The sequence below is a fragment of the Alternaria alternata genome, assembly GCF_001642055.1.
Source record: "Alternaria alternata strain SRC1lrK2f unplaced genomic scaffold CC77scaffold_3, whole genome shotgun sequence".
Classification (NCBI taxonomy): domain Eukaryota; kingdom Fungi; phylum Ascomycota; class Dothideomycetes; order Pleosporales; family Pleosporaceae; genus Alternaria; species Alternaria alternata.
The window spans coordinates 1700060-1727959 of NW_017306192.1; the positions used below are offsets into that span (position 1 = coordinate 1700060).

The following is a 27900-nucleotide window of genomic DNA, read 5'->3' on the forward strand; positions in this document are numbered from 1 at the left end:
TGCATTTGACTTTCCTCCTTGCGCAAGCTGTGCAAGTCAGCCGACTTCGCGGTTGAGCCGACATGCCAATGCAAGACTGAATGATAGGTTCGGAGCGAATGTGGTTGTCGCCATGGTGCCAGAGAGCTGAAATGTCCGAATGATAAGCACGGAGGATGCGAGATGTTGGGGATGGGAGAGATGATAAGCGTGAGCTACCTTGCGCGACACCGGCCGAGGTTCGGCTGCACCACCCTATCCAGGTGGCGTACACTTGCATATCATCCCAACGAGTCTCAGTACAACCGGAACACCTTTCATCGGATGCAGTAACACGATAGCGAGCTGTACAAGGGATGCGCAATCTTCGATAGCGATGCCTGTCGGTCCAATCATGTTGACTCGGATGATAAGGCCAGTCTAGGCTACCCCATCTTCTCCCCAGTGCGACGGAACGTAAGCATGCCTATCTATCTTGAACACTGATTCAAGTATGTAGCGCAAACGTCTCAGGGTTCAAATAGGGTGTTGTGCTGTCAGACGATGTGTTGAATCTACGCAGCTTCATCATCATGCTGACACCAGTCAACCTGCGCAATCGCAGCCATGCGGCAAAAGAGAAGGTCAAGCTCCGGGTGACACAACCATCGAGCTGGCGGCTTCCCAAACAGAACAGTAGCATCGCACCACCTGATGTATGGACTAACGCGGACATGGAGCCGGTGCCTCCAGAAAAACGCACATGGGGTAAAAGTGCCTTCGTAACATACTGGTTCAGTGACCTTGTCACGATATCGACCTGGAGCTCAGGATCTGCCATTTTCACCTTGGGTAAGCGCTCATACCTTCTCTGTGTCGAATTCTGCGAATATCATACTGACAGTGGCAGGTTTGACGGCGACTGACGCTGTGCTTATAACGCTTGTGGCGGGCATATGCAACGCCCTGCCGACAGTGCTCAATGGCGCCATCGGCTCGAATCTACATGTCCCATTTCCTATCGCATCTCGTGCCAGCTTTGGATACTGGTTCAGTTACTTTGCCGTCGTGAGTAGAGGTATCCTAGCCATGTTTTGGTTCGGCGTACAAACCGCCAATGGAGGTACATGTGTCACTGCGGTACGTTTTTAGGCAAGCTACGATGTATAGGACATAATCTGACTTGCCTTCTCAGATATTGAATGCTATCTGGCCAAGCTTCCGGGATGTCCCAAATCACCTACCCGCATCCGTTGGTCTTACCACAGCTGGAATGATTTCATACTTCTTGTATTGGCTCATCCAGTTTCCGTTTCTTCTCATTCCAACACATAGGCTACAATACATGTTCTGGGTAAAGACTGTATTGTTGCCGCCGGTGGCTATTGGAATGACTGTGTGGGTTGCTGTCAAAGCAGGCGGCAATGGGACGTTTTTCACGCGTCCGGCTTCAGTACATGGTGCTGAGAGAGCTTGGCTCTGGCTATCAAGCATGACTAGCATCACTGGTGGATACAGCACTCTCGCTGTCAACATTCCTGACTTCTCACGCTTCAGCAAAGATCCTAAAGCACAATACTGGCAGATGCCGGTGATTCCGTTCTTCAAGACCATGGTCGCTCTTATGGGGATTGTCTCCGCATCGGCCGCCCAGGAAATCTGGGGCACGGCTTATTGGACACCACTGCAAATCATCGATACCTGGATGGACACTTCTGGTGGTCGTGCAGCAGCTTTCTTCTGCGCTTCGATTTGGTTACTCGGCCAACTCAGCGTTAACATTAGTGCAAACGCCGTTTCTTTTGCTAACGACGTCACGACACTCGCACCGAAGTACATCAACGTGCGCCGCGGCTCCGTTCTTGTGGCTTTCGTTGGTGGCTGGGCGCTATGCCCTTGGATTATCGTGGCTTCTGGAAAAGCGTTCCTAAACTTCATGAGCGCATACGCCATCTTCATGGCACCCATGGCAGGTATCCTGTTTACCGACTACTGGTTAGTCAAGCACAGAAGGTACGACGTGCCTGCTTTGTATGATCCACGAGGTATCTACCGATATGGTCGCTATGGTACAAACTGGCGCGCTGTGGTTGCCACATTCGTCACCATCATCCCTCTACTACCAGGATTGGCCAACAAAGTGAACCCAAATTTGAAGCTTTCAGCTGGCTTACAGAACCTCTTCACGTTCAATTGGCTTTATGGGTTCTTTTTGTCCATATTCTTGTACTACTTTTGCAACCTGTTCTTCCCGGCTGAGGAGACACTCATTCCACGAATTATAACCGGCTTTGAGTATTTGGAAGGGGTTGAGGTTGATACTGAGGCAGGAAGCCCATCACTCGATGGGAAGATTGGTGGTTCTAAGGTTGAAGCTGGGACACACGCGTCTCCTCGATCTTCGAGTCAAGTCCAAGACAGATAGAAGACGATATAATGTGAAACATTTGGATTGAATTAGAGCCCAAAGTCCTCCAGCTTTCTACCATCTTCCAATCCAAAGGTCCAAACATCCACATCGAGTTCCTCACCTGACCACCGAACACCCTTTACGCTCCTCACCCCATGGTTCCTGAAACGCAATCTTCTAAATAATTTTTGCGCTTCTTCATTGTCGGGGTCAGTCAGACCTGCAATCTCTTTTACGCCCTTCTCCTCGTTGAAGTAGGCGATCAGACCTTGTGCAGCTTCGGTCGCATACCCTTTCCCGTGATAACGCTCAATCATGTTGAAGCCCAAGTCCGGTATGGTAGGTGCTTGTTCGCCTGGGACACGACCGAGTTGCATGGTGACATAACCGATATGTTCTAGTTTCCTTTGTGAGAACGGAATGCCAGCGTTCTTTTCTTCTTCCGCTGGGGATGGTTTCAAGCTGACTAGGTACCGTCCATAGCCCGTCGTGCGGAGTTTCTCATCCCCGTTGCTTATAATTTTTCTGGCAGCTTCGCGATCTGGTACTTCTCCAACAATGTTTGGATGCCGTCGAACAGAGGGAGCCCCATGAAGGAGCTCGATGACAAAGTCGCAGTGTGCATCAGATGATGGGTTGCAGTAGGAAAGGTAAAGGCGAGGAGTCAAGAAGTGGAAGTCGTATGGTGACATTATGAAGTTTGAGGAGAGAGTTCTGTTGATGTCTGCTAGTAACCAAGGCTTCCGCTGCCATGGGTTTGTTTATGAACATACACTGGACGCGTCAACGGGGTACGTATGGAAGCCTAGACTCATATGAGTCATCAACGTTGCTCCCTCAGGCGGCCAACGCTAGGAAGCATGAGGAAGCTCAGAAACGGCGATGCTGGTATCGCGTATTCTCCTTTCAAGATACAGTACTGTTGTGTGTGGTTTCTCCGGACAACACTGCTCCGGATGACTAGACATTCCGATCAATCGATCTTATATCCGAAGAGATTACTCCGAACCTGCTCGCTCTCGGTCAGGTCATTCCTGCGAGCCAATTAAATGCGTCTGAAGAGCCAGCCATCTATCACAATCCCGGTAAACCTAAGTTTCATATGAAGAACAGAGTTGCCAGTCGATATGATGTACTCAGTCCCCCTGACTCCATCGTCTTCTTAGCACTGATACTGTAAGAGGGGCAATAGCTTGCCGGTCATCTCGGCACGCGACTGTGCGATTTTGAGACGTATTGCAGTAGTTGTAGTACTGGGACTACAACGCTTAGTGAGGACAAGAGAGAAGCGCATGCGGGGTGTAAAGCTTGAGTTGCGAAAGGGTCGCGAGGTGCCTAAGCCTCTTGCGGTAAAGTGGATGGAAATTGTGGGGAACCCCCGCCTTCCGGTATTCTCTTCTTTCCATACCTCGACACCTGGCTTCTTCAAGTCACGGAACGTCGTATACCTACAAACGACATCATGGCGCCACTATCCGGATCAGCCAAGAAGAAGAAGCAGAAGGAGAAGGAGAGGGAGCTCCAACGCCTCAAGGTGATTGAGGAGCGACAAGCGGGGTCGGACACGAGCCCTGATGAAGAGATTCCAGCCACCCAGCCCTATGGACCTTGGGAAGAGCCAAAAGAGAAATGGGATGCACGTTTGGAGGCTCAACCCCCAGCTGAGAAGTACTCTGAATTCGAGAAGCGTGCAAAGGCCAGAAAAGGGCAGCCCATCGAGTATCAGCCTGCTGCGATCTCCGATGAGCAGACGCTACATGTAGATGCATCTACCAAGTTTGATAGCACCGCGAAACCTGTTCAGAAGCTGGTCTTCGCTTCAGGTATCAACTTGGACGAGTATGTCTGACTCTGTCCCAAACTGTAGTCACTTTCGCTGATCATAATCAGCACCCTCATTGACGTCATCGCGAATGCAGACGCTACGTTCCGAAGTGCAGTCCGTGTGTTCGTCGCCGGTGACGCCGAAAGGAAGGAGGCAATTGAGATCACAAGCGCCGGCGTGGAGAAACTCACCAAAGCCCTGCCTCAACTAGAGGTTATTGCTCTCCACGGCACATCCAAGCTCACTCGTACCGCATTCCCAACTATTCTCAAGAACTGTGCGAACATCGAATCCGTCACCCTGACAGTCGTCCAAGGCCAGAAGTCCAAGCGCATACGTCTCAACAGCACACTCGAGTGGCTGAACGACAAGACTTTCGTACCGAAGCTGCGATACCTCGAATTCCGTGGCGTCTACCATGAGGCTTTCCGTCGCGAGTTCCTTGAGTTCCTTACCCAAAGCAGGCCGGCACTAGAGATCGTGTTCGAATTTGACCGACCAGCAGTACTTATCCGGGATAACGAGACCATTCCACTCGACCGCGTCCCTGCTGCTGATAAATAGAGTACAAGTGCTTGAGTTGTCCGATGCCAGAGACCACCACGACGGGAGAGATGGATGTGAACATTTCTACGACGGAGGTCCTGTGTCTGATGGGCCGCGAACCGACGGGCGCATAATTGAATAACTTTAGCAACGCTCTACATACAAATTTACGGCCCGTTGGTGTCGCAAGGGTGAAAATGAGAAGGTTAGGTCATGGCAGAAGGATCGCTTATTGGCTCTTACGAGAAAGATGGAAAGACAAGCTCACACGATCGAGGAAGTTTGTCTGACTCTCGATGGTCAAGCCATAAAACCAATAAATAAAATACGACCACTATACGTGGAAACGAATCAAAAATACAAAAGCTGCGGATCCGATGCGTAACAGGACGTAAGATACTGACTGAGCCACGAAGCGTGCGTACCATCTTTTCCGTCGAGCTTAGGAATCATCGGCGACAAGAAGGCCAAGCTCCGTATGATGGAGATTTAATGAACGGAGATAGTCAAAGAATCCGAGCAGTTGAGACTTATACAAGCTGAACCGTTACGTGCGTTATCCAGCTATATCTGCACCCTGCGCGACAGGTTTGGTACGTATGATCGAGTGATGAGACTCATATTGGCTACCGTTGTTCATGTTTGTTCATGATTACAACCAGGACAGCGGGCACTTCTCCTTCTTTACACATAGCCAAATTGCGAGTGCGAGTGCGAAAACGATTGGGTAGTGGGTCCAGCCGCTGTTCTTGTGGCACCGGCGCATCAGCCCAGGCACTAATGGAAGCTAACGCGGACTTTATGCAGGCTGCTGACGGCCAATCGAAGCATCATCAGCGCAGACTAGACGTCAAATCTTCGATACCACCTCAAAACGTGATGCGGCTATGCTGTTTGTCGAAGCGGGGCTCAAACGCAAAGGTCCGATTTGCGAACCGTCATCAATCTGCATATATCCTCGTACCTCGCTCGGAGGATGACAACCTCAAACGCGATCTTCCCTTGCCGCAATGTCAACAACTCCGATGTCATCAGATTCAAGCCATCCAGGTGCTCCTATTGAGCTAGCTTGGTCGTCTCAGCGACCCGAGCTGCGCAGCGAGAAAGAAGATTGGATGGGCGTGACGAATCCCGTTGAAAGGCGAAAATTGCAGAACCGCTTAAACCAGCGAGCACGGAGTGAGTGGCCATGTCGGACAGTTCATCAAAAACAAAGGATACACCCTAACACGTCTCAGGAAACCGCGCCCAAAAGAAGAATGCCATCATCAAACAGCCACACAGTGTCATCGTACCGGACGAGACCCACGAGAGCGATGCATCGGGTCGTGAAGGCAGCACGTCCGATGCATCTCAAGATGGCTCCAGCGAACCGGATGGCACAGTGATGCGGAAGTCATGCATGGCCGCTCATCCGAAAGTGAAAGAGCTTATGCAACGCTTCTCCGAACATGCATATGCCAGCTACATGCAAGGGACACCCGCTTTGTCACACTTACCACTGCTTCTCAAGTATAACGTAGCTAGTGGTCTCGCGCGAAATGCCGACCTACTGGGGGTTACAGCACAATACTATGATTGGTATGGCATCTCGCCACTAAACAAGCAGGGTCCACTCTTGGGTTCGGGAGCTGGAGCGGAATGGCCTGCATGTCTACAACCCACTGAATTACAAAGTTCCATAGAGCATCATCCCTGGCTCGATCTGTTCCCCTGGCCCAAGGTCCGCGACAACATGCTGCAAGCGTTTCAGCGAACGGAGCCCGTTGACTATGAAGACGAGCTATGCATCGATGTCTGCGAATACAACCATCTAGATCGCAGACCAATACTGATAGTATGGGGTCCTCCCGAAGATCATCGCAGCTGGGAGATCGATCCCATATTCCTGGAGAAGTGGGGCTGGCTGCTCAGCGGATGCCCCGAAGTGTACGAAGCCACAAACTACTGGCGCGGAACACGAGGCGAGAAGCCGATTACTCCACAGCAGTGGCATAACACGATACAAAGGAGTTTGCCAGACCAGTTCCGCTAACGGACTTACGACAAGGGTGTCAGCAGAGTGCGGGTGGAAGTGGGCCATGCATGCATGACGCCATGGGCTCGAGATGACAAAACCATACCTATACAATGCGAACACGCTGCATCGTATCTGTATTACAGGTGTTCAGGCTGCCAACTATAGCGACTAGACTGCTGTCCCTCGAAAAGCGCGGATAATATGGACCCCTTCGCACCACCGCCAAAGCCGAAGACCGCCTTGGGCTGGCACCGCGTCCTGTCGCCCACTGCCAACGTCAAGGTTTCACCCATCTCACTGGGTGGAATCAGCATTGGCAACTCGTGGAGCAAACTGTTCGGTGTTAGTGAGGATGCCGACTCTCTGCTGGACACCTATTTTGACCTCGGCGGCAACTTCATCGATACCTCGAACACCTACAACTCGGAAGAATCTGAGAAGCTTATCGGCGAGTGGATGGAGAAGCGAAACAACAGAGACCAGATGGTGATCGCAACTAAGTATGGAGCGGGCTACAGAGCCTACAATCGGGAGAACGAACCGCTGCAGAGCAACTTTACAGGCACAAGCGCAAAGAGCATGCACGTATCAGTTCGAGACAGCCTCCGCAAGCTCAAGACTGATTACATCGACATTCTATACGTACATTGGTGGGATGTTGGCGGTAATGTGGAAGAGATCATGCGCCATCTTCATGCACTTGTCATGGCTAGACAGGTCCTCTACCTCGGGGTCTCGGATACGCCAGCCTGGATAGTTGTCAAAGCAAACGAATGTATGTACCGCGAGCATATACGACCCTCCACTTGGACCATCGCTAACCTGCCATACAGACGCCCGCCGCCACGGCCTAACACCCTTCTCTCTTTATCAAGGCCGATGGAACGCCGCCTACCGTGATATGGAAGCCGAGATAATACCCATGTGCGAGGATCAAGGCTTAGCAATCGTATCTTGGGCCTCGCTCGGTGGCGGCCAACTAGCTACGACCTCCCAAAGAAAGGCTGCAGAAGAAGACCCAAAGTCTGGTAAAGGCTTTTACAATGCATCAGAGAGCGACATAGCAGTATCGGGGGTTCTAGAGAAAATGGCAGAAAAGAAGGGTGTTACGTTGCAGCAAATGGCGCTGGCATACCTGTTCCATCAATCCACCCACGTTTTCCCTATTGTGGGTGTGCAGACTGTGGAGCATGTCAAGGCAATGGTACCCGCATTGAACATCTCGTTATCGAAAGAGGAAATTGAGGAGATACACGGTGCTGCGCCGTTCAACCCACTGTTCCCTCAAAACTTCATCTTTGGCGGTCGACCGTATAGCACGAGGCTGACGGCGGCGGACCAGGCGAATTACCAGATGGCCGCTTGGATAGACGCACCACCCAAGAATCAGGGGTACGCGCCACGGTCATGAGTGAGACTACGAGTACGGAGGAAGCGAAGAATCATGTAAAATGAGTGTATTTAGCTGTTGTGCAGCTTCTATGTAGTAATGAAGTATGATCAAACGCCCTCTCAATTTGTTTCCCAATATCTTCTCTTACCCAACTACCACTTCTCTCCTTCTTCAGGTCTTCTACCTGTTTTCTGTACAACCCGCCAGTTGAAGGCTTTCTTCCGTATGGCAATGATGTGTTCAGTCTAATGATATAAAGCGAATGATTAGAGTTTGAAACAGCTTTACTGTTTCTTGCGTAACGTGGCACGACCACGAGTTCGTTACCTAGATGTAGAACATGGTATCCCTGATCCTGGGGTGGATTTGTACATCAGCCGCAGTCGGATCCTGCCCCGCGCCCCCAGCCGCCTCAGTTCCAGCCATAGAAGGTGCTGCACTCGGCGTCGGCGTATCGAACAAATTCGCCAGATAGCAACGAGCACGTTCACAAGCCAGGTCAGCATAGTAAGCTGGTGGGCAGAGGCTCACAGCTTTAGTCGCACGACCGAACAAGTAACACATGTTATGCGTGAGGTCTTCGACAATATCGGCGATGTTGCCAAATTGCGGCGGAATCTGCTTCGCATAGATTTGGCGGAAGATCTCATCATGTACGATGTAGTAATGACAAGGACGAGCCGTTCCCTGAAGTGCAGCGTGTGCCTGGAGGAAGAAATCCCAGTTGTGGGCTTCAGTCACACCTCGATCAACGACGGTACCAGGCTTTGTGTTGCCAGAGCGATCGCAATCTTCCAGCTTGGTGGGGTAGAACCGTGTCTTGTGTCGCTTACCGCAGATGACAATGGTGAAGCGTGGAAGTCCTTTCTTGGTGTCGGGTGCTGAATAGACCGCCTCGCATGCCTTCCGCAATTGCGGAAGCTCCTGTGAGAGAACCATATCGTACTGTCCTTCTGATACTCCATCGCGGTAGATCAGGATATTCTCCGGAAATGCCGGATGCTTGCCCTTAGTTTTCCATAGGTTGAGACGGGATTTCAACATCTCAGCAAGGTCATCGACGTTCTCTTGTCTTCCGCGCTGGATACGAAGCGTAGCGGGCCATTGACCGAGGAACCTGTCGACGGACGCGACCATTGCCGAGACAGATGGCGCATTAGAAGCCGAGCCAGGCGAGGGATGAGTGACGTCGATGCCGACCACCATAGTCTTGTTCTGATCAATAATACCCAAGTTCTTGTTCTCGACGGTCTGGTTGATACCTCCAAGCTTCAAATTGAATTTCAGAGCGACATTAGCAATGTACTGATCGCGACCGCGATCCTTCGCCAGCTTGGAGCCCACAGAACAGATAGTATGAAGACCATAGTCTTTGTCTGCAAGCGTCTTGATGCGCTTGTACAAAGGTATGTTAGCCTCTGGCAACACAATGAACAGGAGATCTAGAGCACCGGCCGCTCTCTTGAGGAATGGACCAAGAGAAGCGTCGTCTGGGTCCCTAAGCAGAAGAGGCTGCGCGGGAAGTGGCGGCTGAGCATTGACACCGATCTTGAGCAATCCTTGATGAAACTCTTGCATGACCATACCCAGGCCATCGAGGTCGAAGGAGTCACGTTTGTTCTGTAGAGAAATCATGACGGTTGACCATTTCGCTAGATTAGCACCGGTATTGAATTTGATGTTGATCATGTTCCAACTGCCGAAACGTGGATCGGCAGTCTTGTTGTTCTTGTAGATAACCTTTGGGCCGTTGAGAACGCGTCCAGGAACTTTGAGGAGACCGGGAGTGATCGTGAGTCCGAAAGAACGCTTTGGAAATATTAGTACGCAATTTGCGAGTTCCGAAACAAAGCGCTTACCAGCAGGACGTTGGTATTCTCGTCCAAACCAACGGTCGATACACCTTCGTTGAGAATGAATTTTGCGTTCTCCCACGGCTTGCGTACAGCGTAGCCGATCATCGCCTGTGTCTGGCGTGAATCAAGCTTCGCCTTGGATGGCTGACCTGGAACGACAACGCAGACCTCTGCAGGCAGAAACATCGGGTTTTCCCGACTGCCACAATTGACTACGGGAAGCTCAGGGCGTTTGAGGGTGATGTTGTATGCTATATAGTGTTAGTGTCGTTATAATGAATAAGTAGAAGAGCATACTCGTCTTGAAGAAGTCAAACACAGTGATATATCTGCCCGATCCAGAAGGTGCTGGACCCTTAGGCTGAGCCTTCCCTTTACCCTTACCCTTTGAGGCGCCTGCTTCTGCTTTGGGTGCACCAGAAGAGCTTGCATCACCATCAAGCCAGAATTCAATATCCTTGGCACCTACACCATGCCCCTTGATGCGTGGTCTCTTACCCATCTTGTGCCCATCGTCCGTCCTAGCAAGTCCAAAGATAGTCTTAATACGCGGAATGACCTGACCAGCTTTGTTACGTTTCTCAGGGAGATGAGTTGTCTGGACGCGAACCATCTTGAGGAACTTCTCTAGAGCGCGAGTGTTTCGGGTGCCGTAGCTGTCCATGAGCGCTGGTAAAGGACTGGCTTGGTAAAAGGCTCCGTGACTGACGTTAATATTGACCAGGATGCGACAAGTCGCGACGCGCACACTGGAGAAGAAGCCACGAATGACTTCCAAGCCATAACCTAGATCACCTCTTGTCGCATTCTGGTTTAAGGAGAAGCTCTTTGATGAACCGATCGTGGCGAGGTTGTTTGCGGACTTGACATGATGGTTCAAGAAAATGTTCAGCGCTTGGGTCAATTCTTGCTTGCCACCAAAATCTTGACCAAGGTTGGTTGAGTTCATCCAGTTCACCAGTTCGCCGATACTGTGAGTCCTGACGAACTTGATTCTAACTTTGTATACGGTAGCGTTGGGAGCTGGGTCGTCTTCGCCTTCAGAGCGGTGCTGGATCTCGATGATGTCTTCATCATGCTTGAACTTTGTCTTGGAGACAAGTGTTTGACGGAAATCAGTCGCAATATTGCCTTTGTGAGGAGTCATCTCAGGAGATTCGAGCAAGAGCTCCAGTGCCCTATGACGCTTCCTACCAGCGACTTCGGGTTGGACGTCGACGTCGTACCGGTGCAAGACCATATTCGATGGTGGCAGCAACTCGACATAGTTGGCAGTGAGCTCCACCTTTATGCCTTTAGTGCCGTATCCGGGCCTAGTTGGATTGCCTTCCGACAACTTCAAAGTACTCAGGTCGAGCACCTTCTTCCCAGCCGGATGCATAGCATCTTCAGTCTTCGCGACCTTCGGGTTTAGAGGTTCAGCATTGCTACAAAAGCAGTCAGTACGATGTTCAATTAGATTGGAATCCGACTTACGGAAAAACCTGGTTCTCTACCGGCGCGCCTCTTCCACCACCACCACGACCTCCGCCTCTATCGCCCCGAAAGCCGCCACCTCGGTCGCCTCGAAAACCACCACCTCTGTCTCCACGGAATCCGCCTCCTCTATCTCCACGGAATCCACCTCCTCTGTCTCCACGAAACCCACCATCTCCTCTTCCTCGACCTCCGAACTCACCTCTTCCACCTCCACGGCCGCCTCCGCGGTCACCTCGGGAACCCCCTCGACCTCTTTCACCCCCACCTCTAGGTGCGGACATCGTTTGAATGGCTTCAGTGAGATCTTTGGACTGGCTGGATGATGTATGCGTACGACGCTGGTCGACGCGATACGCTAGAAAATATGGGCTTCACCAAAATTTGTATTGATCGCGATGTTTTGAATGAATTAATATTTTGCTGTGGCTGTCGTTTCGTTGACCGCCAGGCTGAAGGCACCAGGCTGGACAACGCAAAGACGAAACGACGAAATGACGAGATGCAGTGAGGCGAGGTGACAAGCACGCGAAGTGGGGTAAACTGCACGCGAGCCGCCCTCCCGCGGACCCGTCTGACACGCGACGCGTAGTTATTTGTGCAGTCGAAGGTGGGGTCAACGATCTCCTAGCGCCCGCAATGATCATAGGGACGATGGACACGAACCGGGCCAAAGAAATGTAGCTCATGATGTCGGTGGCACATTTGAAATCAGGTTATCGTTTTTGGTGTAACCCACGCTTTCTTGCAGCGTACGCATTTCACCGTTTCCGTCCGAATCTATTTTCTCTTTCTCATTCACAATATACAAGTTTTAGTTACGCTGCAAAAGGAAAATTTCTATACTCGAGTCGCTCCCATTGCCTTGTAGCTCCCTGTACGCTTCAGCCTGTCTCCTGCTGGTAAATGTTGTTCGGCTGGGTGGGCGCAGACCCTGGTGCGACGGTTGTGGAGGCGCAGGCAGCTGCTTCTCAACGTCTGGCGGCGATCGCTTTTCCATGGTTACACCGCGTCGGTTATCGGGACGGGATTGGAGAGTTTGCATGCGATACGATTCCTGCTCAGACTTTGCTGCCGAAGAAGACGACAACTTTCCTGAAAGGAAGTTTGTCGATGGGCGACGACGGGACGACGACTGGGAGGTGTTGCCGAAGACGCGAGGGAACATCTTGTTCATGAGGGGTTTGCAACCTGGAAGGCAGCCGCATACGACACCGACACCACTTTCCACCGACATGATGATGAATGTGGTGGCTCCGTACCCTGTGCGCAATGTCAGCCGGCTGTTGTTGCAACTCAAGTTCGAGCGGTACGTACAGAAGACATCGAAGGATACCAGATATTGATGGGTATAGTACAGTCGCACGACACCGGCAATACAAACACTGTTATATGTTAATTTCAATCAGAATGATCGAGAACGGCGAACTCACATAACACCCAGTGAAAACATGCTTATCAATGTCACGCGCTGACGGAGCGATACCTGGACGTTCATAAGGTTTCTTGCAGGCCACAGAAATATGACAAAGTCGCTGAAAGTGTTCTGTGCCGAGTGGAAGTAGTAGATGGCCTTGATGTTGAGGCATTTAGCTGTGCCGATATATTTGAAGATCTCCCAGTAGGTGCTTGCCGGCCTGGACTGATTGTCAGCCCCCTGTGCAGTAGGTGGATTCGAGGTATGTGCTTACGAGCATTGGAACAAGGTGATGAAGAAGCAGGCCGTGTTCAAAGATACCGTGTAGAAGATCATCAAACGACAAAACCACTTGTCTAATTTCGATGGAAATATGCGGATATAGGTGAGAAGAATCGCGACCTTCATAAAAGTGATAATGGCTGTGAAGAGCAACTGGCTGGACATGCCCATCTGCATTGCTGTTAGCATGGGCGCCACGTCTGGTCGTGCATCATACCTGTGCGGACTTCATCGTCCCGAAAAGTCGCGATGGACGAATATCCCCTGCTCAGTGTAAGCTATTGTGCATCTGAATGATCACGATTTACCCACATAGATGGTACCCCATCTGGTATTCTGGCAGCATCGATATTATGAGCATGATGTTACTTCCAACAGACATCACCTGGATACGTTAGTGCTCTGCGCTTCATTCGCCGGGATATAAGGTGTATTACTTACAGCTGCTACCATCATCGCCCAGTCATCCCAACCCAGTGTATTGACAAGAACCGTTCGACAATAGAATCGACAAGAGACGAAACCAATGACCAGAACAGTCATAGGAATCAGCACGGCCATCGCCAGTGGCAACTGATTAACTGGGTCGACATAGTTGGGCGGCGGAAACGATGCGAACTCTTCTGGCGTTGGAAATCTTGAAGTCATGTCGTGTTTACCCAGGCGCAAAGAGTCACAACAACCACATGGGTGGCCCGCGGATAGCACAAAAGCAATCCTGAATAGTCGGGAGCGCCCGCGGCTATTATAACCGGCATGCTTGAAGCAAGAGCCGGCATACACACCAGCTACCCCGCGGCCTGTAGGAGCAGGACGTGAAACTTACTTGAAGTGAGCTATGCACGTCCCTTGCATAGTGTGAGTGGCGCTTTCCTGCCACCTGCTTGAAACGACACCACCGCCCGAGAATCGCGACTGGCCCAGACAACGTACACTTTTGTGCGGCTGAAAACACCCAGGCGTTTTCATCGTTATGTGGCTTTTCGTGTCATCTTTTGGACGGGATCCTTCGCAATAGGCGACGAGAATATCGTACTATCATTAAATTGGCCAACTTTGGGTACGGAGCATAAACACGCCTGACCAACGGAAGGTATGCGCAGTGTTGGCAGGTTGCGCATTTCATTCTTGCCATATGGTGTAGCCAGCATCTCCACCTAGGTGGGTGGGCGCGAAGATCGTACTGATCTCCCTATGGTTCCCACGGCACCACACGTGGACGCAAAACCGTTGAGAGACCCATGCGTTCTTACCATATTCTCTCTCATGGTCCGAAACATGATCAATTCCGGTATTGAGATGTCGATCGCACTGTTGGGTAAAACGGTGAAGGTCGGCGACATGAAGAAAGCCAGATGGATTCTCCGACTGAGAACCAATGAAAGTCACTCAATCATGCAGCAATTACGAAGGTGCTTGACGTGTGGTGATGGAGGTCCGCAAAGAGGCAGGTAGCTCGCTTGATCTGACGAACTTGCCTTAGCTAGCACAGGGGCTCCAGAGATAAGGCTGGACGTGTAGCCGAACATCGTAGAACAACCCTATAGTAAGCTCCCGTAATTGCAGGGATAATCGGAAACATTGGTGCATTCCATACCCAGGGAACAGCCTTGAACGGTGCACGTGCTATAGTATGAAAGAAGTGGGCCGTATCCCGTGTACTCGGCTCGTGGAGATTGGGGGCGGAATGATGGTTGAATATGACTCGATTGGGACGCCTTTGACTGAGACAGCTTACAAAATCCTCAAACAGTAGCGAAGGGAGGTTATGAAGTAGATTGATTCGTTGTAGTTCGGCAGTTGCTCAAGGTTCGTGTTTCAACCGAGGTAGGTGATGACAGCGGCAGAAACCAAGCTACGGTTGAAGCCACGGTTGATGGCGTGGCTTGGCGCGTCTCTCAGCTCACCACCACCATAGGCGCAGCAATAAATCCTCATCCTTAGTGTCAATATGTCACAGACTAGCTACGCTTACGGCGAATTACCGAGGTCTTATCGCAGTGCGACTTATTACTCTTCTACATGATGCATCTCTTCCTCTCCCCATCTTCGCAAAGCTCGTCTCGAGGGCGTGTACGTCATCGGCGTCCTCCGGGCTTCCTCATGCGTACAAATCAGGATTTGAGTGCAGGCAGCGACTCTGCGAAACACACCAGGAGTGCCTCACAAGGTGTACTTGCCACTGTGGCTCGGTGGACGTCCCCAGCCACCCAATAATTCATGCGAAACGCACGCACCATATTGCGATACTTCAACGAATCCTTCATAACATGGCTAAAATGTATCTAGGGTCGTTCGCCCGTGTCCAGGCTCTGTACTTACTTTCCAAATTACGTCCCACATTCGCCCTTTACGAATCAGCTGATGCCTGGTCCTCTGTATTATGCGCAACGGATCTTGAACGGCCGTACGTTCAGACTTCTCCATGTTGTTCCCGCTATCGATCAGCATCAACAGCTGGAGTGCACTTGTCGCCTTTACAACATCGATGATGCTCCTCCATACGAAGCATTGTCTTATGTATGGGGCAGTCCTGCCCCATCTGTTGAGATTCTGTGTAATGGACAATCAGTCGAAATTGGGCCAGAACTGTCGTATGCGTTGAGGAGATTACGCCCCCGAGACTCCACACGCATCATCTGGGTGGATGCAGTGTGTATCAACCAGCAGGATGACGCAGAGAAGAGCCATCAAGTGCCCCTAATGGGCCGCATCTATTCATTGGCGAAAAAGGTTGTGGTATGGTTGGGGCCAGGAAACAAGCAGTACACCTGGCGAGCTTTTCAAGTTTGCAAGCATATCGCCATTGCTTGTTACGAGGTTGATCGTCTGCGTGAAAGAGACACAGGCTATTGGGAATTACCCTTATCAGAGCGTTGGTTCGATCTGTCCACACTTCGCAGCCTACATGAATTGTTCAAACGGCCCTGGTTTTCCAGAATCTGGTGTGTCCAGGAAATTCGCCAAGCCAAAGACGCTCTTGTGATGTGGGGTGAAGACGAAATCCTGTGGGACGATCTGTATGTGAGCGCATGTTTCATTGGCTACAATTCCATGTTCCTGGATCTTAGCGACCACATTACATCTTTTTCCGATCACATTCCCGTCCTTAACGCAATCAAAATGGGCGAAAAGGTTACGTATCGTCTTCTTGATGCGTTGGAATGCTTTCGTGATGGATTCTGGGCTTCTGATCCCCGGGGCAAAGTATACGGCCTTCTGGAACTAGTCTCATCAAGATTTGAAGTCGAAGCCCTCAGTGTGAGTTACAGCAAGAGTGTGGGACAAGTATATGCGGACACTGTCTTAGTGGACATCCAACAACACTCGCGATTGACCGCCTTCGCTCACATCACACATGATATGGATTACGATGGGCCAGGCTCAAGGTACCATGAAGATCTCAAGAACCCCAAAGGGATATCAGAATATAGGTCATGGGCACCACGATGGGATAATATGGAATGTGCAGGGAAGTTGGGTATCGACGACGCAGATTGTCCTTGGAGTGCGTGTGGAGAAAACTTAGCGGCTATGATCGTCACGAAACCAAGTGAACCGACACAGCTCTGCCTTAAGGGTGTGATCTATGGCAGAGTAGACGAAGTCGGCAATGTCATGCAGTTCTGGAATCTGAAGGATCCTGAGCACGCCAACGACCCCAAGTTTGCCAATGATAGCAGGGATGCCGACGAAAGCGATCTTGATTGCGCAGACTACTGGGCCAGCTTTGACCCAACTGGAAGACATCCATATGTGGATAATCTTGAAAGAACAGACGTGGAATCGTCTCCAGAAAGGTTCGCTCGGACTCTGACAGCAGGTGGATGGGGAGAGGACAATGAATATATTGAGGGTCTAAGCACTGAAATGCAAGCAAGACACAGTGCGGCGTGCGTTCATTTGCTGCTTCGCTTATTACACATCCAAGAGTTTGGCGAAGAGGGCGAGTATGTCCATAACGCCGATTCTCTCCGGTTCCAAATTGATGCTCGCCATGCTTGCGACAATCGGCGCATGTTCTGGACAGACAAGGGACCGTATGGTCTAGGTCCACACTGCATGCGGAGAGGTGATGTTGTGGTTGTACTCTATGGCGGAAACACACCCTATATATTGCGGCCAAGAGGAGACGGATACATATTTATAGGCCAGGCTTACGTCGATGAGATCATGCACGGAGAGATTTTTCACGACTCGAAGATATTTGCGCCACAGGAACAAGTCTTTTGTCTTGTGTAGGTAGCAGAGTAGGCTGCAAAGTTGACTTCCACAAGTCATTGCGGTTGATGCATGTATCTGCTCCCCGAGTACATTCTGTCAGACTCCAGTAGCTTATTCCTGGGTTCAGTTGCCAAACCCCTCTTCCCCTTGGCTGTCGCCACCCCGATCGACCCCGTTGTTGTTCACTCCGCCACGCAAATGTCCCTTTGGAGATGCAATCAGATTATGATGCCTTTTGGACCGTCTTTTCCAAATATCCGGGTTCCTCCTCCTGATGACCTGCCGATGCGGCACCGACAAAGTCATTTTCGTGACAATGCCAGCCATCGTCATGACCTCTCCAGTCCGAGCCGATCTTGATCTTGTCGAGAGGTACCCATTTCTTGCGGTCGTCAGGTTTAGTTCCAGTCTCCGTCACGCCCTCGATGAAGATACGGGCCCACTGCACCCCACCCTCATCTGTGGCCTTCTCCAGAATCTCTCCTTGCATATCAGGCCTGTACTCGATGTTGTCCAATGTGAAGGTCTCGACGATGTCGCAGACCCTATGCGGAGCTAGACCTATGGCCCCGCCGTCCATTACCCTCTGGAAAAACGCGGTGTAAGGTTCGAGGATGTTGTACGGTGTACCCGGCGGAGGGAAGACCATCGTGATTGTACCGAAGCGTGTGATGGTATAGAATTGTGTAGGTACCGAATGGTGGTTTCGATGTAGAGATCAAGAATGAGGAAAAGGATAAGTGGGACAAGTAAAGGCGCGGACCCTGTCGCGAGCGTTTGTTTGCTCACGTGAAGCCGCAGACTACAGGCAGACACGAGAAGACTTCATACACACCGAGAGACTCTTCCTTGGACGGTAAACGCGTTGGATTCAAGCCTGATATCGCATTGCATTAACCATCGAAAAACGCGCGTATGAACATTCGATCCTGCGACCCCACGTAGTGTGATACTATTTACAGAAACACTGTAACCACAATGCTCCGATCATTCAATACCAGATCTTGAGCTATGACAACGATCAGGTCGCCTTGATTTGATCAAGATCAGCATCGCTACCCACACCGGATCTTTCCTCGTCAGAGCTAGTTCGCTCATCGTGATCAACTGTCTGTGCATTCTGTCTCTTGGCCACCTCTCTCGCGTGCAGTAGCCGGATTATAAGCGCAGTGGCAATCAGCGCAGCGCTCAAGAATGTGACCGTGATGAAACCCTTGCGATACTGAGGTGCCTCGACCTGCTTCCAGACCAGGAGTGGTAACCATGCCTGTAGCACATAAGCCATCTCATTCATAGCTGCCACCACAATGGCTCGTTCCTCGTTGTCGTGTGTGCAGATCTCATGAGCCCATGCAAAGCATAAGCCGGAAAGACCACCGCCGAATCCGGAGAGAATGTAGCAAGCCCACTTCCACTTGATGGGGATATCCCAAATCGCAAGACTGGTAGAGCATATGATGTTCATGCATCCGCCGAAGACGATCGGTTGCCATCTGGATCCTTTGAGGATACTATCGCTCGTCCATGCATACAAGAGTGTAGTAACGACTTGTACTGCATTGGTGGTAGTTGGGTACTGCGAATCATGTTAAAGAGAATACCCTCGACATGATGGTATAGTAGTACTTACCGTGTTGATCTCGCTGACGGTATACTTTGGATCCTTGCTGGCTTTGAGGAATTGCTGGAATACCGGTTGCCCACCCGAGGTACCGTTGTTGAAGAATACATAGAGTGGAACGAGAGCCCAGATGTGCCACGACGTAAAGATCTTCTTGACCTTAGCTCTGGTATATGGCTTCCGCTTTTGCCGGCCTTCGAGCTCCATGCGCTTCTGGGCGAATGCGACTTCATCCTTTGTCAAATAGAAGGGCTTGGAGATTTCGGGAAGATCAGGCAGTGCGAAGAAGCCAAGCAGTGCGATGGGCAAGGAGATGACGCCATCGATAATGAAAAGCCACTGCCATCCCTTGAAGCCGCCGCGTCCGTCGAGCTTGTATACACCAGCCATCAGGTAACCAGAGAACATGGTTGCGATGGCGCCGCTGGTGTGGAAGATACAAGATCTTTTGGCGAGTTCTTCCCTTCGATACCAGGATCCGATGATGTATTGCATGCCTGGGTAGAACGTACTTTCAGCAAGACCAATAAGAAAGCGCAAGGCGTAGATGGTTTCTGCATTATTGGCGCGGCAAAGACAGAATGTCAAGACGGCCCATGTAAGCTGTTGCCGTTAGTACATAGCTTCCACTACCGCATTACTAGGCTGTCGTACCTCCATAGCTGGTATCCAAATTGATGGGCGCACTCGGGTTAGGATAATGTTGCTGGGTAATTCGCCGATGACATAGCCAACAGTCCAGCAAGTTTGCATGTAGTTGAGCTGGTTGCCGTAAAGCCCAAGATCCTCCTTCCTGTCGCAATGTCAGCTAGCGTTTCCCAACAGGTTCTTGCTACATACATTCCAGATACGAAGGCGCTGTTGATGTTCGACTGATCGAGGTACTTAATAAAGTACCCCAAAGACGCAAAAGTGAGCAAAGCAGCGTCGAGCTTGAACATGAACCATCGTTCTTCTTTCGGCTTGTCCAAGGTATCCCAAAGGTAGTAATACCACTTGTGCGGCTTCGCTTTCAGCTCTTCGTCAGACTGAATGACGGTTATTGCAGGGTTGACTTCCGTCGAGACGTCTTGAGGTTGACCCATGTTCGTGGGCTATCGGTATGAAGCGTGTCTCTAGAGTAAGAGTATTGGCGAAAGCCTGGGCTTTATCGAGCAAGCAACACAAGCCCTCTTCGCCATCGCTGAGACTGTCTACGGCTTTTGCTTGCCGGCATGGCGTTCAACACGCCAGTGGCAAGTGGTTGCTGCATAGTGGGAAGCGTAGCGCGATTCGACATACTGGGGATGCTATGGCGTAATGGCAGGGTCCGCGTGGGGTCGATTCATCCGCGTAGCTAGTCTGGACCCAACAAGCATAGACTAATATTGCGTATCTGATGCTAAGATGTTAGAAGATCGACGTGGTGCATGGCAATGCTGTGGTGTCGCGTGTCGTGATCAGGCATGCATATGGCGTGCCTGACTCAGGAGATAGCCAAGCGAGTAACGCCGACGTTCGTAATACCTCTCATGCACTTCAACGATACTGGAATAGAATCTGCACAAGTCTTAGTCGTGATCCGAACATTGGAACAGCATGAAGTCATGGGCGCGTTTGTGCTCCAGAATTTGTGGGCACCTTGCTTGGTGAAATCAAGAAATTGCTCACACTCATACATTCTCCTATAAACATGTCGCTTCAAGTCGTCGCTCGATGCCTGGATTGGCAAAGAAAGCTTTCATCCTCTCCATCTGCTCTGCTTTCGCAGAATGCCATTTATCAGAATGCCCACGCAGTCGCTCTTTGCCTGCTTTTTCCAAATCAGAGTTTACCCAAGCTATGAGTTCTTTAACATAGCTCGCTTCCTGGTCTCTCAAACTGTGAAATGCCTTGCCATAACCCTTCGTCTCAACTCGGACATTATATTCTAATCTCATCGCATCTTTGCTTGGAAGCTTTGCCTGTCCCGAGAGTACCTTTGCAACAACCATGGCTTGGAACTCGAACAACGTGAACGTCGCTGTGAAGAACGGCACACCGACAAAGGCGAGCGTTGGATCATTGATGAAGAAGATGTCTTTGTGCAGATTGTGAAACTGTGTACCGTCTGTCACTAGTAGCGTTTCGTCGGCCTGATCGACTGGTGTCTCGTCCGAGGTGAGCTGAGATAGGAAAGGCAGTGTTAGGTGGTAGCCTGTGCAAAGTATGACATGATGAATGTCACAGATCTTTGCACCTGACTTCAGCGTGACGGTAGCTGGAATCGGCTGAGTGTCCTTCAATGAGGCTAATGTGTTCACTCGTGGTTCGTCGTACGATACTATCTCATCGACGCGGTACGCGTTATCTGGGAGCATGCTTGGAGGCAGGTCGAATTTTCCGTTCCTTTGGCTTTGTATAATCTTGTTTGCATACGGGCTGAGCTCGCGCGCGATATCCGTTGCTGACACACTCCCACCGACAAGTAGATAGTTCTGAAGTAAAGTCAGGCCGAGATAACGAAACTCTTCTTAATCGGATTTGTACGCACCTTGTTATGAGCATTCTCGGGCTTTCGATAAAGTTTGGAGTGCTGTACTCTGTCGGGAAATTGTCGCTTCCAGTCTGCGAGTCCAGGCGTATCAGGAATCCTCGGCGCGTGGTAATGACCAGATGCAACTACTACAGCATCAAAGTTCTAGCCCAAGGTTATTATCGCGAAGATGAGTCTACAATCACAAGGTGCTTACCTGAGAAGATTCGTGTCGCCTTAACACACCTTGCGCATCGGTCTGCAAAGTCGCAGTCTCGACAGTCCATAATCTACCGTTCTTGATGACGCTTCTCACATCGGTGTCGTACTGTGTCAACTCATGCACCCCCGTTGAGAAAGTAGTAGCCTGTATGTAGTCGCACAAGACATCGTGCGTTACATAATCCTCGGTCCCGGGTGGAAACTGGTTCAAGGTGGTTTCTAACAAACGTGTACTCACGTTGTTCTTGAGGCCCACGTAACACGGACTGTGGGAAGTCATTCGAACGTACAATTCGATAGATAATCTTGTGGTACGTACCCTGGTGGCGCATGAAGCAGGCTTTCGACCTCTTCCAGGTCTTCGCTTGCGTGAACACTGTCAGCTCTCGAACGCTTCGCACTTGAATATGATGGCTCCAAGGGCTTTCGCTCGTCGTAACGCCTTTCATCTCGTCAGTTCAGCTGGAAATCCAAGAGTTTTGGGTCAAGTACCATATGCCTCCTGCAGCACTAGATCGCTCAAAGACTACGACCTCAATGCCCTCCTTCTTGAGATGCGCTGCAGCAACGACACCACTAATGCCTGCGCCGATTACAGCAACACGGTTACTCGGGAAAGACATGCTCTGGATATTGCGGAGACAACAGCAGGAAAATCTTCGCGGTCTGGGTGTTGTATCGATCCGGAATCATTAACCGACGGTCACTTCGACACACCTTGTCGAAACCGACATCGAAAGGCATCTACATGTCAGCATTCTTCGTGCGAATCCTCGTTACATAGTTTGTCAGCGTTGAGCATATCTCCGTTGTGGTGTGAGTAGACACAACGCGTGATGGTGGATACGAATGGCATCATGGGAAGCCCTCGTTACGAGAACACCAGACAGTCGGAACCGATACATTTACCTGCGGGTAACATGCGAACTCCACAGTTTGGTGCACTTGGGATGAAGCGAAGTTTCTCCGAGCGATAACATGAGAAACGTTGACTGGATATTCGTCATCTGCAAGATTATGATGTGATCAACCCCGCAACACATGTCGCAACCAGCACGCGACGCCGCCATATCGCTCGACCATTTTTGTAACTTGAATTAGTGAGCGAACAACGAGCAGGAAGTGGGGTAAAACAAGTCCAGGATATAAGAATGATGGCATCGCGAGTGGTGATGTTTGCACAACTGCATCACAAACGACTTTCATCATGGCTCCAATCGCAATTCCTGTTCACGAGCACATCCAGGAGAAGGATACCGTTCAACCACGGAAAGACTCTTTAGGGTTACCAGAACCTGCCAGGAAGAGACTCGAGAAAGCTGGTATCGATTTGTCGGCCGGCTATCCATACAGGCCAGCGAAACCACTCTACCTTGACGATGTCTACAAGATCAGGGATTACGATCGTGAGCACATTGATCCAGGTTCTCGAGCTGACCCAGAGAAGAAGGCGCTGTTCGGCGCTGCAAAAGAGATTATCCACTTGACCTCACACATTGGAACGGAGATTGTTGGACTTCAACTGAAGGACCTTACAGACCAACAAAAGGATGAGCTTGGTCTTTTGATCGCCGAAAGAAGTGTAGTGTTCTTTCGTGACCAAGACCTCTCGCCCCAAGAACAGAAGAAGCTTGGCGAGTACTATGGCGAAATCGAGGTTCACGTAAGTTGTACTGCTCGTGATATAGTTGCCATGCTGACAGCAGATGAAGCCGCAAGTTCCCTTCGTACCCGGTGTACCAGGAGTGACCGTTCTCTGGCCTGCTCTTCAGGCTACCGAGGTGCCAGCAAGCTTCAGGAAGACAGGCGGAGCATCTAGGTGGCACACCGATCTGGTGCACGAACGCCAACCCGCCGGGTAAGTGGCAGTGTTTCAGATGAAGCGCTCATTCCTGACTCGTTTTAGCGTGACTCATCTCCACAACGATACTATCCCAAAGATTGGAGGCGACACTCTTTGGGCTTCAGGCTATGCCGCGTATGAGAAGCTTTCTCCAGAGTTCCGGAAGATCATCGACGGCAGAGAAGCAGTGTACCGCAGCGCGCACCCGTATCTTGATCGTGAGAATACTAGCGCTGGCCCGAAGCACATCGAACGCGTTCATCCGATCGTCCGTGTGCATCCAGCAACCGGATGGAAAGCTCTTTGGGTCAACCGCGCATTCACCGACCGCATTGTCGGACTCGACAAGGCCGAGAGTGATGCCATTCTCAACTATCTCTTCGATGTATACGAGAACAACGTCGATATCCAGGTTCGCTTCCGATGGACTCCGGGAACCTCTGCATTATGGGACAACAGAATCACCATCCATAATGCGAGCTGGGACTATGGAGGGATTGAGCCAAGGCACGGAACGAGGGTAACGTCGCTGGCAGAGAAGCCGTTCTTCAAGGCGGATGCGCCGACTCGTAGGCAAGCACTAGGCCTTGCAGGACCTGAGGATATTTAAGCGCTAAGTTGATGCCACATCGATGTTGGGAACGGCAGGCGAGTGGAGCTGAACTATTGGCGAGCTCGAGAATGACACTCGACGAGACGCGTTGGAATGGGGGGCGCGTCGCGCTGATTGAGAAGCTACTCCTGTTACGTATAAGCGCGATTCGAATATGGGGTCCAAGATTGCATCATCGACCCCTTCTATCAGCTTCAATACATATTCGTCTTCAATAATTGCCATTTCATCGCTCAATTAGATCGCTGATTCTATCGCACCAATCCGTCACAGCTTCAACAATGTTTCAGCATTCTTCCACGCGAACATATCCATCTCAGCGTCAGTCAAGACCTGCGCCTGCGCCAACTTTTCGACGAATGCCCATCCATCTGTATTCGTACTAAACGGGTAATCGACCGAATACATAATCCTCTCGACTGGGCTCACTTGCCTCAATTGCTCAAACTGCCTCGCAGTGAAGAAAGCACTCGTCGTGCTCCAGATATTTGTACTCCAAACCCGACCGAACGTCGTATCGTTACGCAAACCTGTCGAGTCGATTCGGTCAATGAACATTGGCAGTCCTTCACCGTTATGTCCGATGATCATTTTCAGCTTTGGAAATCGATCGAATAAGCCTGCGCTGTAAAGTCGTAAGACATGCGTCCCGACATCGACGTGCCATCCCCACGAGTTCGTCCCAAGCCGTCCAGCCACGGCAGCAGGATAGTTTCCGGCGAACAGCTTGGACGCAATATCGGCAGTCGGGGCAGCAGGGTGCAGGTATAGCGGCACATCGAGCTCCTGTGCCATTGCAAAGACTGGATCGAAGCGTGCAGCGTCGTAGTACGTGCCGTCTTTGAGGTGATTCCATATCATCGCACCCTTGAAACCAAGCGTTGTAACGCTGCGCTTCAACTCCGCAGCAGCCTCTTCCGGCAGAGACATTGGCAGGACGGCAAAGCCAGCAAAGCGCTTAGGGTTGGCTCTGATTGCTGAGCGAACAGCATCATTTGCTGCGCGACATCCTTCTGGGTCGTCCAAACCCGTGGCAGACTGCTGGGCAAGGACTTGCATAGACAAGTGGCCGGCATCCATAGCAGCGAGTCGACCGGCTCCAACTTCCTTAAGCTTTTCCAGTACACCGGGGTAGCGCTGCACTATGCCTGCAGCAACCACCTCAGCTTCCAAAGATGGCGATGTGACATGCTCCTCAAGTGCGATTAGGCGCTTTGGTAGGTAACAAGATTTGGGAGGCGCGGGAGGTGTGGGTATACTACTCGCTGTAAGTGCGAGGGCGAAGAGAATCTTAATGTAAGTGACATGCATAGTGAACAGCTACGACTTGGAAGCGCTTCAAACGAGAGGATCACGCAAGCATCTGAGTTGCTATATACCTGATCAGGCATCCGATATCTAGTGTCGGCCTAAGCAAAGCCAGCACTGTTGCCATATTAATCTGTTGTAGCAATGCATTCTGCCGTAGCGCAAGGTTCAGCTGTGTATCGAGCAGCCTCGTCTGGCCTATGCAGTCTTCTATCGATTTCATGATGGTCTGACTGGCTAAGCTTTTAGTACCCCGCGTGGCGTCCCAAGCGAAGCTTCTCCAACGCCCGCGAGGACTAGTCGAGAGTGCGATGGAGCAAGATCCGATGGAAGGTGCGATAGCTGCGTTGATATTAGCAGGGCTTTGACGGCGTCCGCGGCCTTTTCAAGAGTAGCTGGCTCAGCTTTGGTGTGCATACATGAAACGTACGGAAGACGTTACCCAGTGACAAGACTTTGAAGCTGTTTTGACAAAGAGCACGTATAGACGTGAAAATTCGGTTCATGGTCTTGAAGTTTTGTCGCACTTATTGGAAAATGAAAATACTCGCATCTCCACTGATTACCTGCATGGTGTCAGACAACTATGGTCATGGGCGTCGCGTATATGAGGATTCGCTTTTGCGTCGGGACCACCGGTTGTTGCGCTCCAAGATCCATCAACATATTCGGTATACTGTACTTGTAGACGCAGGGCAGATATGTAACAAAACCGCAGAAGGACAGGCTAGCAATTCGACATGTAGCCTTGAGCCGAGCGGAGCCCTTGTTACACGAACAAAATGGCAGGGCTCTTGGGCGGTTCGAACAACGATTTGTAGAAGGCACACGTTGTCGGTCTCAGTCAGCTAAATCAGGCATGGAACGTTAGCGGCGTCGCTGAACAACCGGCACCTGGTTGAGGATCGCCCACGCACAGCGCACCATAAGCTTCTCGATTTCTCCTAACAAGCAATTAACGAGACCTTTCTTGTCGCGCATTACATCGTCACATCCATGACAAAAGTCAGGCCCAAATAAGCCATAATGCGTCTCTGTCGTCTCTCTGACATGCCATTCGATTGCTTTGGCACGTAAGATGTTGTAGTGGAGTATTTAGCTGTTCTCCATCGGAACGAGTGCTCGATGCAAATTGGTTGTATTGTTGCTATGTATAGCTATTGTTGGTTGTTGAATGAGTGTCGTGTGTGTTGTCTGAAAGCCCATCAGCCTTTTACTTTTCCTCCTACCTTCGCTCGGATCTTCCCGCGCCGATTGCCCTTCAGTCCGTTACTATTCCAATGTTTCTCCACCACAATGTGGCTCAGACAGCTTAGCGCGGGCCTCAAAAGCAAGCAAACGCGCCCTACATGTAACTTCTATAGTCTAGCGCCGGGGCCAGTAGTCCAAGGATACAAAAGCGACTATCTCTCTCACGTCGCATACTCAAACATTGAGCAATTACGATGAGTACCTCAGCCTCTTCCAATCTCGAGCTTGCAGACCGGGGAGAACATGCTCGAGAGCAAGGGAAAGTCTCGCTACCACCTGTGGATGGTGGAAAAGGTGCATGGTTATTTCTGGCTGCAGCATTCGTCGTAGAAGCACTGGTTTGGGGTAGGTTTACCTGTTGAGCGCGTGCTTCACTCTACATGCGTACCAGAGGTGATAGTGCTGATGCGAGTAAGGTTTCCCGTTCTCATATGGCGTGTTCCAGGAGTACTATTCGACCCATGAGCCTTTCGCTGGTTCCGACAACATTGCTGTCGTTGGCTCCTGCGCTATGGTATGTCATACGCTAACACAAACCTCATGATATACTGACTCGTAATAGGGTATCATGTACCTCAACCTAATCGTCATCTTCTCCATGCTGAAAGTATGGCCGCATCTTCAGCGTTGGGCTACGGCAGGCGGTCTGCTCGTCATGTGTCTTGCCCTCAGCCTCAGCTCTCTCTGCAACAACACTATTGAGCTCATAGTCTCACAAGGAGTCATATACGCCCTCGGAGGTAGTTTGACTTACTCGCCTTGTATCCTGTACATGGATGAGTGGTTCGACAAGCGGAAGGGTTTGGCATACGGAATCATGTGGGCGGGCACCGGCCTAGCCGGGGTGATACTACAATTACGCGTCAAAAGTTTTGCAACGCTAGCGCCAAATCTCTCCCCCACCATCACCACCACCACAACAACAACCCACTATAACTATGTCAACACCGCGTGTTTTTGGACGTGAGATATCGCAAAATGTACGGCGTAAGCCAAATATGAGTCTTTCCGAGCGCAATATAGCCATCGGGATGTGGAAAGCTGGCTGTACGATGGTAGAGGTGGCGGACGCGTGCGGGCGCTCGAAATCCACCATATCGCGCCTTATCAAGAAGGCCACCACAACGGGCACAACAGAAGA

The 27900-nt window shown here is 50.8% G+C and overlaps 13 protein-coding genes across 13 annotated transcripts; 7 read left to right on the forward strand and 6 right to left on the reverse strand.

Annotated features, from left to right (window-relative positions):
* The first annotated feature begins 225 nt into the window (after positions 1–225).
* CC77DRAFT_1017189 (NCS1 nucleoside transporter family) lies at positions 226–2408 on the forward strand. The gene is made up of 3 exons (XM_018524355.1): positions 226–810; positions 869–1098; positions 1154–2408. The coding sequence occupies exons 1-3, from the start codon at positions 552–554 to the stop codon at positions 2381–2383; spliced, it is 1719 nt and encodes a 572-aa protein (XP_018390291.1). The 5' UTR covers positions 226–551; the 3' UTR covers positions 2384–2408.
* A 7-nt stretch (positions 2409–2415) lies between these two features.
* On the reverse strand, positions 2416–3060 carry CC77DRAFT_1058054 (hypothetical protein; the record flags this gene model as incomplete). The annotated part of the gene is made up of 1 exon (XM_018528094.1): positions 2416–3060. One exon carries the CDS (start codon positions 3058–3060, stop codon positions 2416–2418), a length of 645 nt encoding a protein of 214 aa, XP_018390292.1.
* Positions 3061–3830: 770 nt separating this feature from the next.
* On the forward strand, positions 3831–4757 carry CC77DRAFT_1058055 (hypothetical protein; the record flags this gene model as incomplete). Its single annotated transcript, XM_018528095.1, has 2 exons — positions 3831–4207; positions 4259–4757. The coding sequence occupies 2 exons, from the start codon at positions 3831–3833 to the stop codon at positions 4755–4757; spliced, it is 876 nt and encodes a 291-aa protein (XP_018390293.1).
* Positions 4758–5749: 992 nt separating this feature from the next.
* On the forward strand, positions 5750–6774 carry CC77DRAFT_1058056 (hypothetical protein; the record flags this gene model as incomplete). The annotated part of the gene is made up of 2 exons (XM_018528096.1): positions 5750–5918; positions 5978–6774. The coding sequence occupies 2 exons, from the start codon at positions 5750–5752 to the stop codon at positions 6772–6774; spliced, it is 966 nt and encodes a 321-aa protein (XP_018390294.1).
* Positions 6775–6867: 93 nt separating this feature from the next.
* Positions 6868–8325, forward strand: CC77DRAFT_548220 (Aldo/keto reductase). The gene is made up of 2 exons (XM_018532134.1): positions 6868–7534; positions 7593–8325. Exons 1-2 carry the CDS (start codon positions 6961–6963, stop codon positions 8168–8170), a joined length of 1152 nt encoding a protein of 383 aa, XP_018390295.1. The 5' UTR covers positions 6868–6960; the 3' UTR covers positions 8171–8325.
* CC77DRAFT_956073 (Piwi-domain-containing protein) lies at positions 8266–12077 on the reverse strand. Its single transcript, XM_018535497.1, has 4 exons — positions 11485–12077; positions 10306–11435; positions 10012–10259; positions 8266–9961 (listed from the first exon to the last, which is right to left on the reverse strand). Exons 1-4 carry the CDS (start codon positions 11766–11768, stop codon positions 8480–8482), a joined length of 3144 nt encoding a protein of 1047 aa, XP_018390296.1. The 5' UTR covers positions 11769–12077; the 3' UTR covers positions 8266–8479.
* A 38-nt stretch (positions 12078–12115) lies between these two features.
* Positions 12116–14104, reverse strand: CC77DRAFT_548280 (hypothetical protein). Its single transcript, XM_018532135.1, has 6 exons — positions 13625–14104; positions 13496–13568; positions 13401–13447; positions 13176–13354; positions 12918–13121; positions 12116–12869 (listed from the first exon to the last, which is right to left on the reverse strand). The coding sequence occupies exons 1-6, from the start codon at positions 13829–13831 to the stop codon at positions 12299–12301; spliced, it is 1281 nt and encodes a 426-aa protein (XP_018390297.1). The 5' UTR covers positions 13832–14104; the 3' UTR covers positions 12116–12298.
* A 989-nt stretch (positions 14105–15093) lies between these two features.
* Positions 15094–17528, forward strand: CC77DRAFT_548366 (HET-domain-containing protein). The gene has a single exon (XM_018532136.1). The coding sequence runs from the start codon at positions 15548–15550 to the stop codon at positions 17423–17425; it is 1878 nt and encodes a 625-aa protein (XP_018390298.1). The 5' UTR covers positions 15094–15547; the 3' UTR covers positions 17426–17528.
* A 714-nt stretch (positions 17529–18242) lies between these two features.
* Positions 18243–20461, reverse strand: CC77DRAFT_1082022 (MFS general substrate transporter). The gene is made up of 4 exons (XM_018529348.1): positions 19869–20461; positions 19683–19821; positions 19038–19631; positions 18243–18983 (listed from the first exon to the last, which is right to left on the reverse strand). Exons 1-4 carry the CDS (start codon positions 20111–20113, stop codon positions 18429–18431), a joined length of 1533 nt encoding a protein of 510 aa, XP_018390299.1. The 5' UTR covers positions 20114–20461; the 3' UTR covers positions 18243–18428.
* Positions 20462–20692: 231 nt separating this feature from the next.
* CC77DRAFT_982250 (dimethylaniline monooxygenase) lies at positions 20693–22694 on the reverse strand (the record flags this gene model as incomplete). Its single annotated transcript, XM_018536108.1, has 4 exons — positions 22237–22694; positions 21740–22010; positions 21541–21687; positions 20693–21484 (listed from the first exon to the last, which is right to left on the reverse strand). The coding sequence occupies exons 1-4, from the start codon at positions 22365–22367 to the stop codon at positions 20693–20695; spliced, it is 1341 nt and encodes a 446-aa protein (XP_018390300.1). The 5' UTR covers positions 22368–22694.
* Positions 22695–22885: 191 nt separating this feature from the next.
* Positions 22886–24363, forward strand: CC77DRAFT_982253 (TauD-domain-containing protein). Its single transcript, XM_018536109.1, has 3 exons — positions 22886–23407; positions 23457–23602; positions 23651–24363. Exons 1-3 carry the CDS (start codon positions 22952–22954, stop codon positions 24195–24197), a joined length of 1149 nt encoding a protein of 382 aa, XP_018390301.1. The 5' UTR covers positions 22886–22951; the 3' UTR covers positions 24198–24363.
* A 33-nt stretch (positions 24364–24396) lies between these two features.
* Positions 24397–25850, reverse strand: CC77DRAFT_1017199 (hypothetical protein). Its single transcript, XM_018524356.1, has one exon. The coding sequence runs from the start codon at positions 25509–25511 to the stop codon at positions 24468–24470; it is 1044 nt and encodes a 347-aa protein (XP_018390302.1). The 5' UTR covers positions 25512–25850; the 3' UTR covers positions 24397–24467.
* Positions 25851–27142: 1292 nt separating this feature from the next.
* CC77DRAFT_548390 (hypothetical protein) lies at positions 27143–27900 on the forward strand. The gene has a single exon (XM_018532137.1). It carries the CDS (start codon positions 27328–27330, stop codon positions 27724–27726), a length of 399 nt encoding a protein of 132 aa, XP_018390303.1. The 5' UTR covers positions 27143–27327; the 3' UTR covers positions 27727–27900.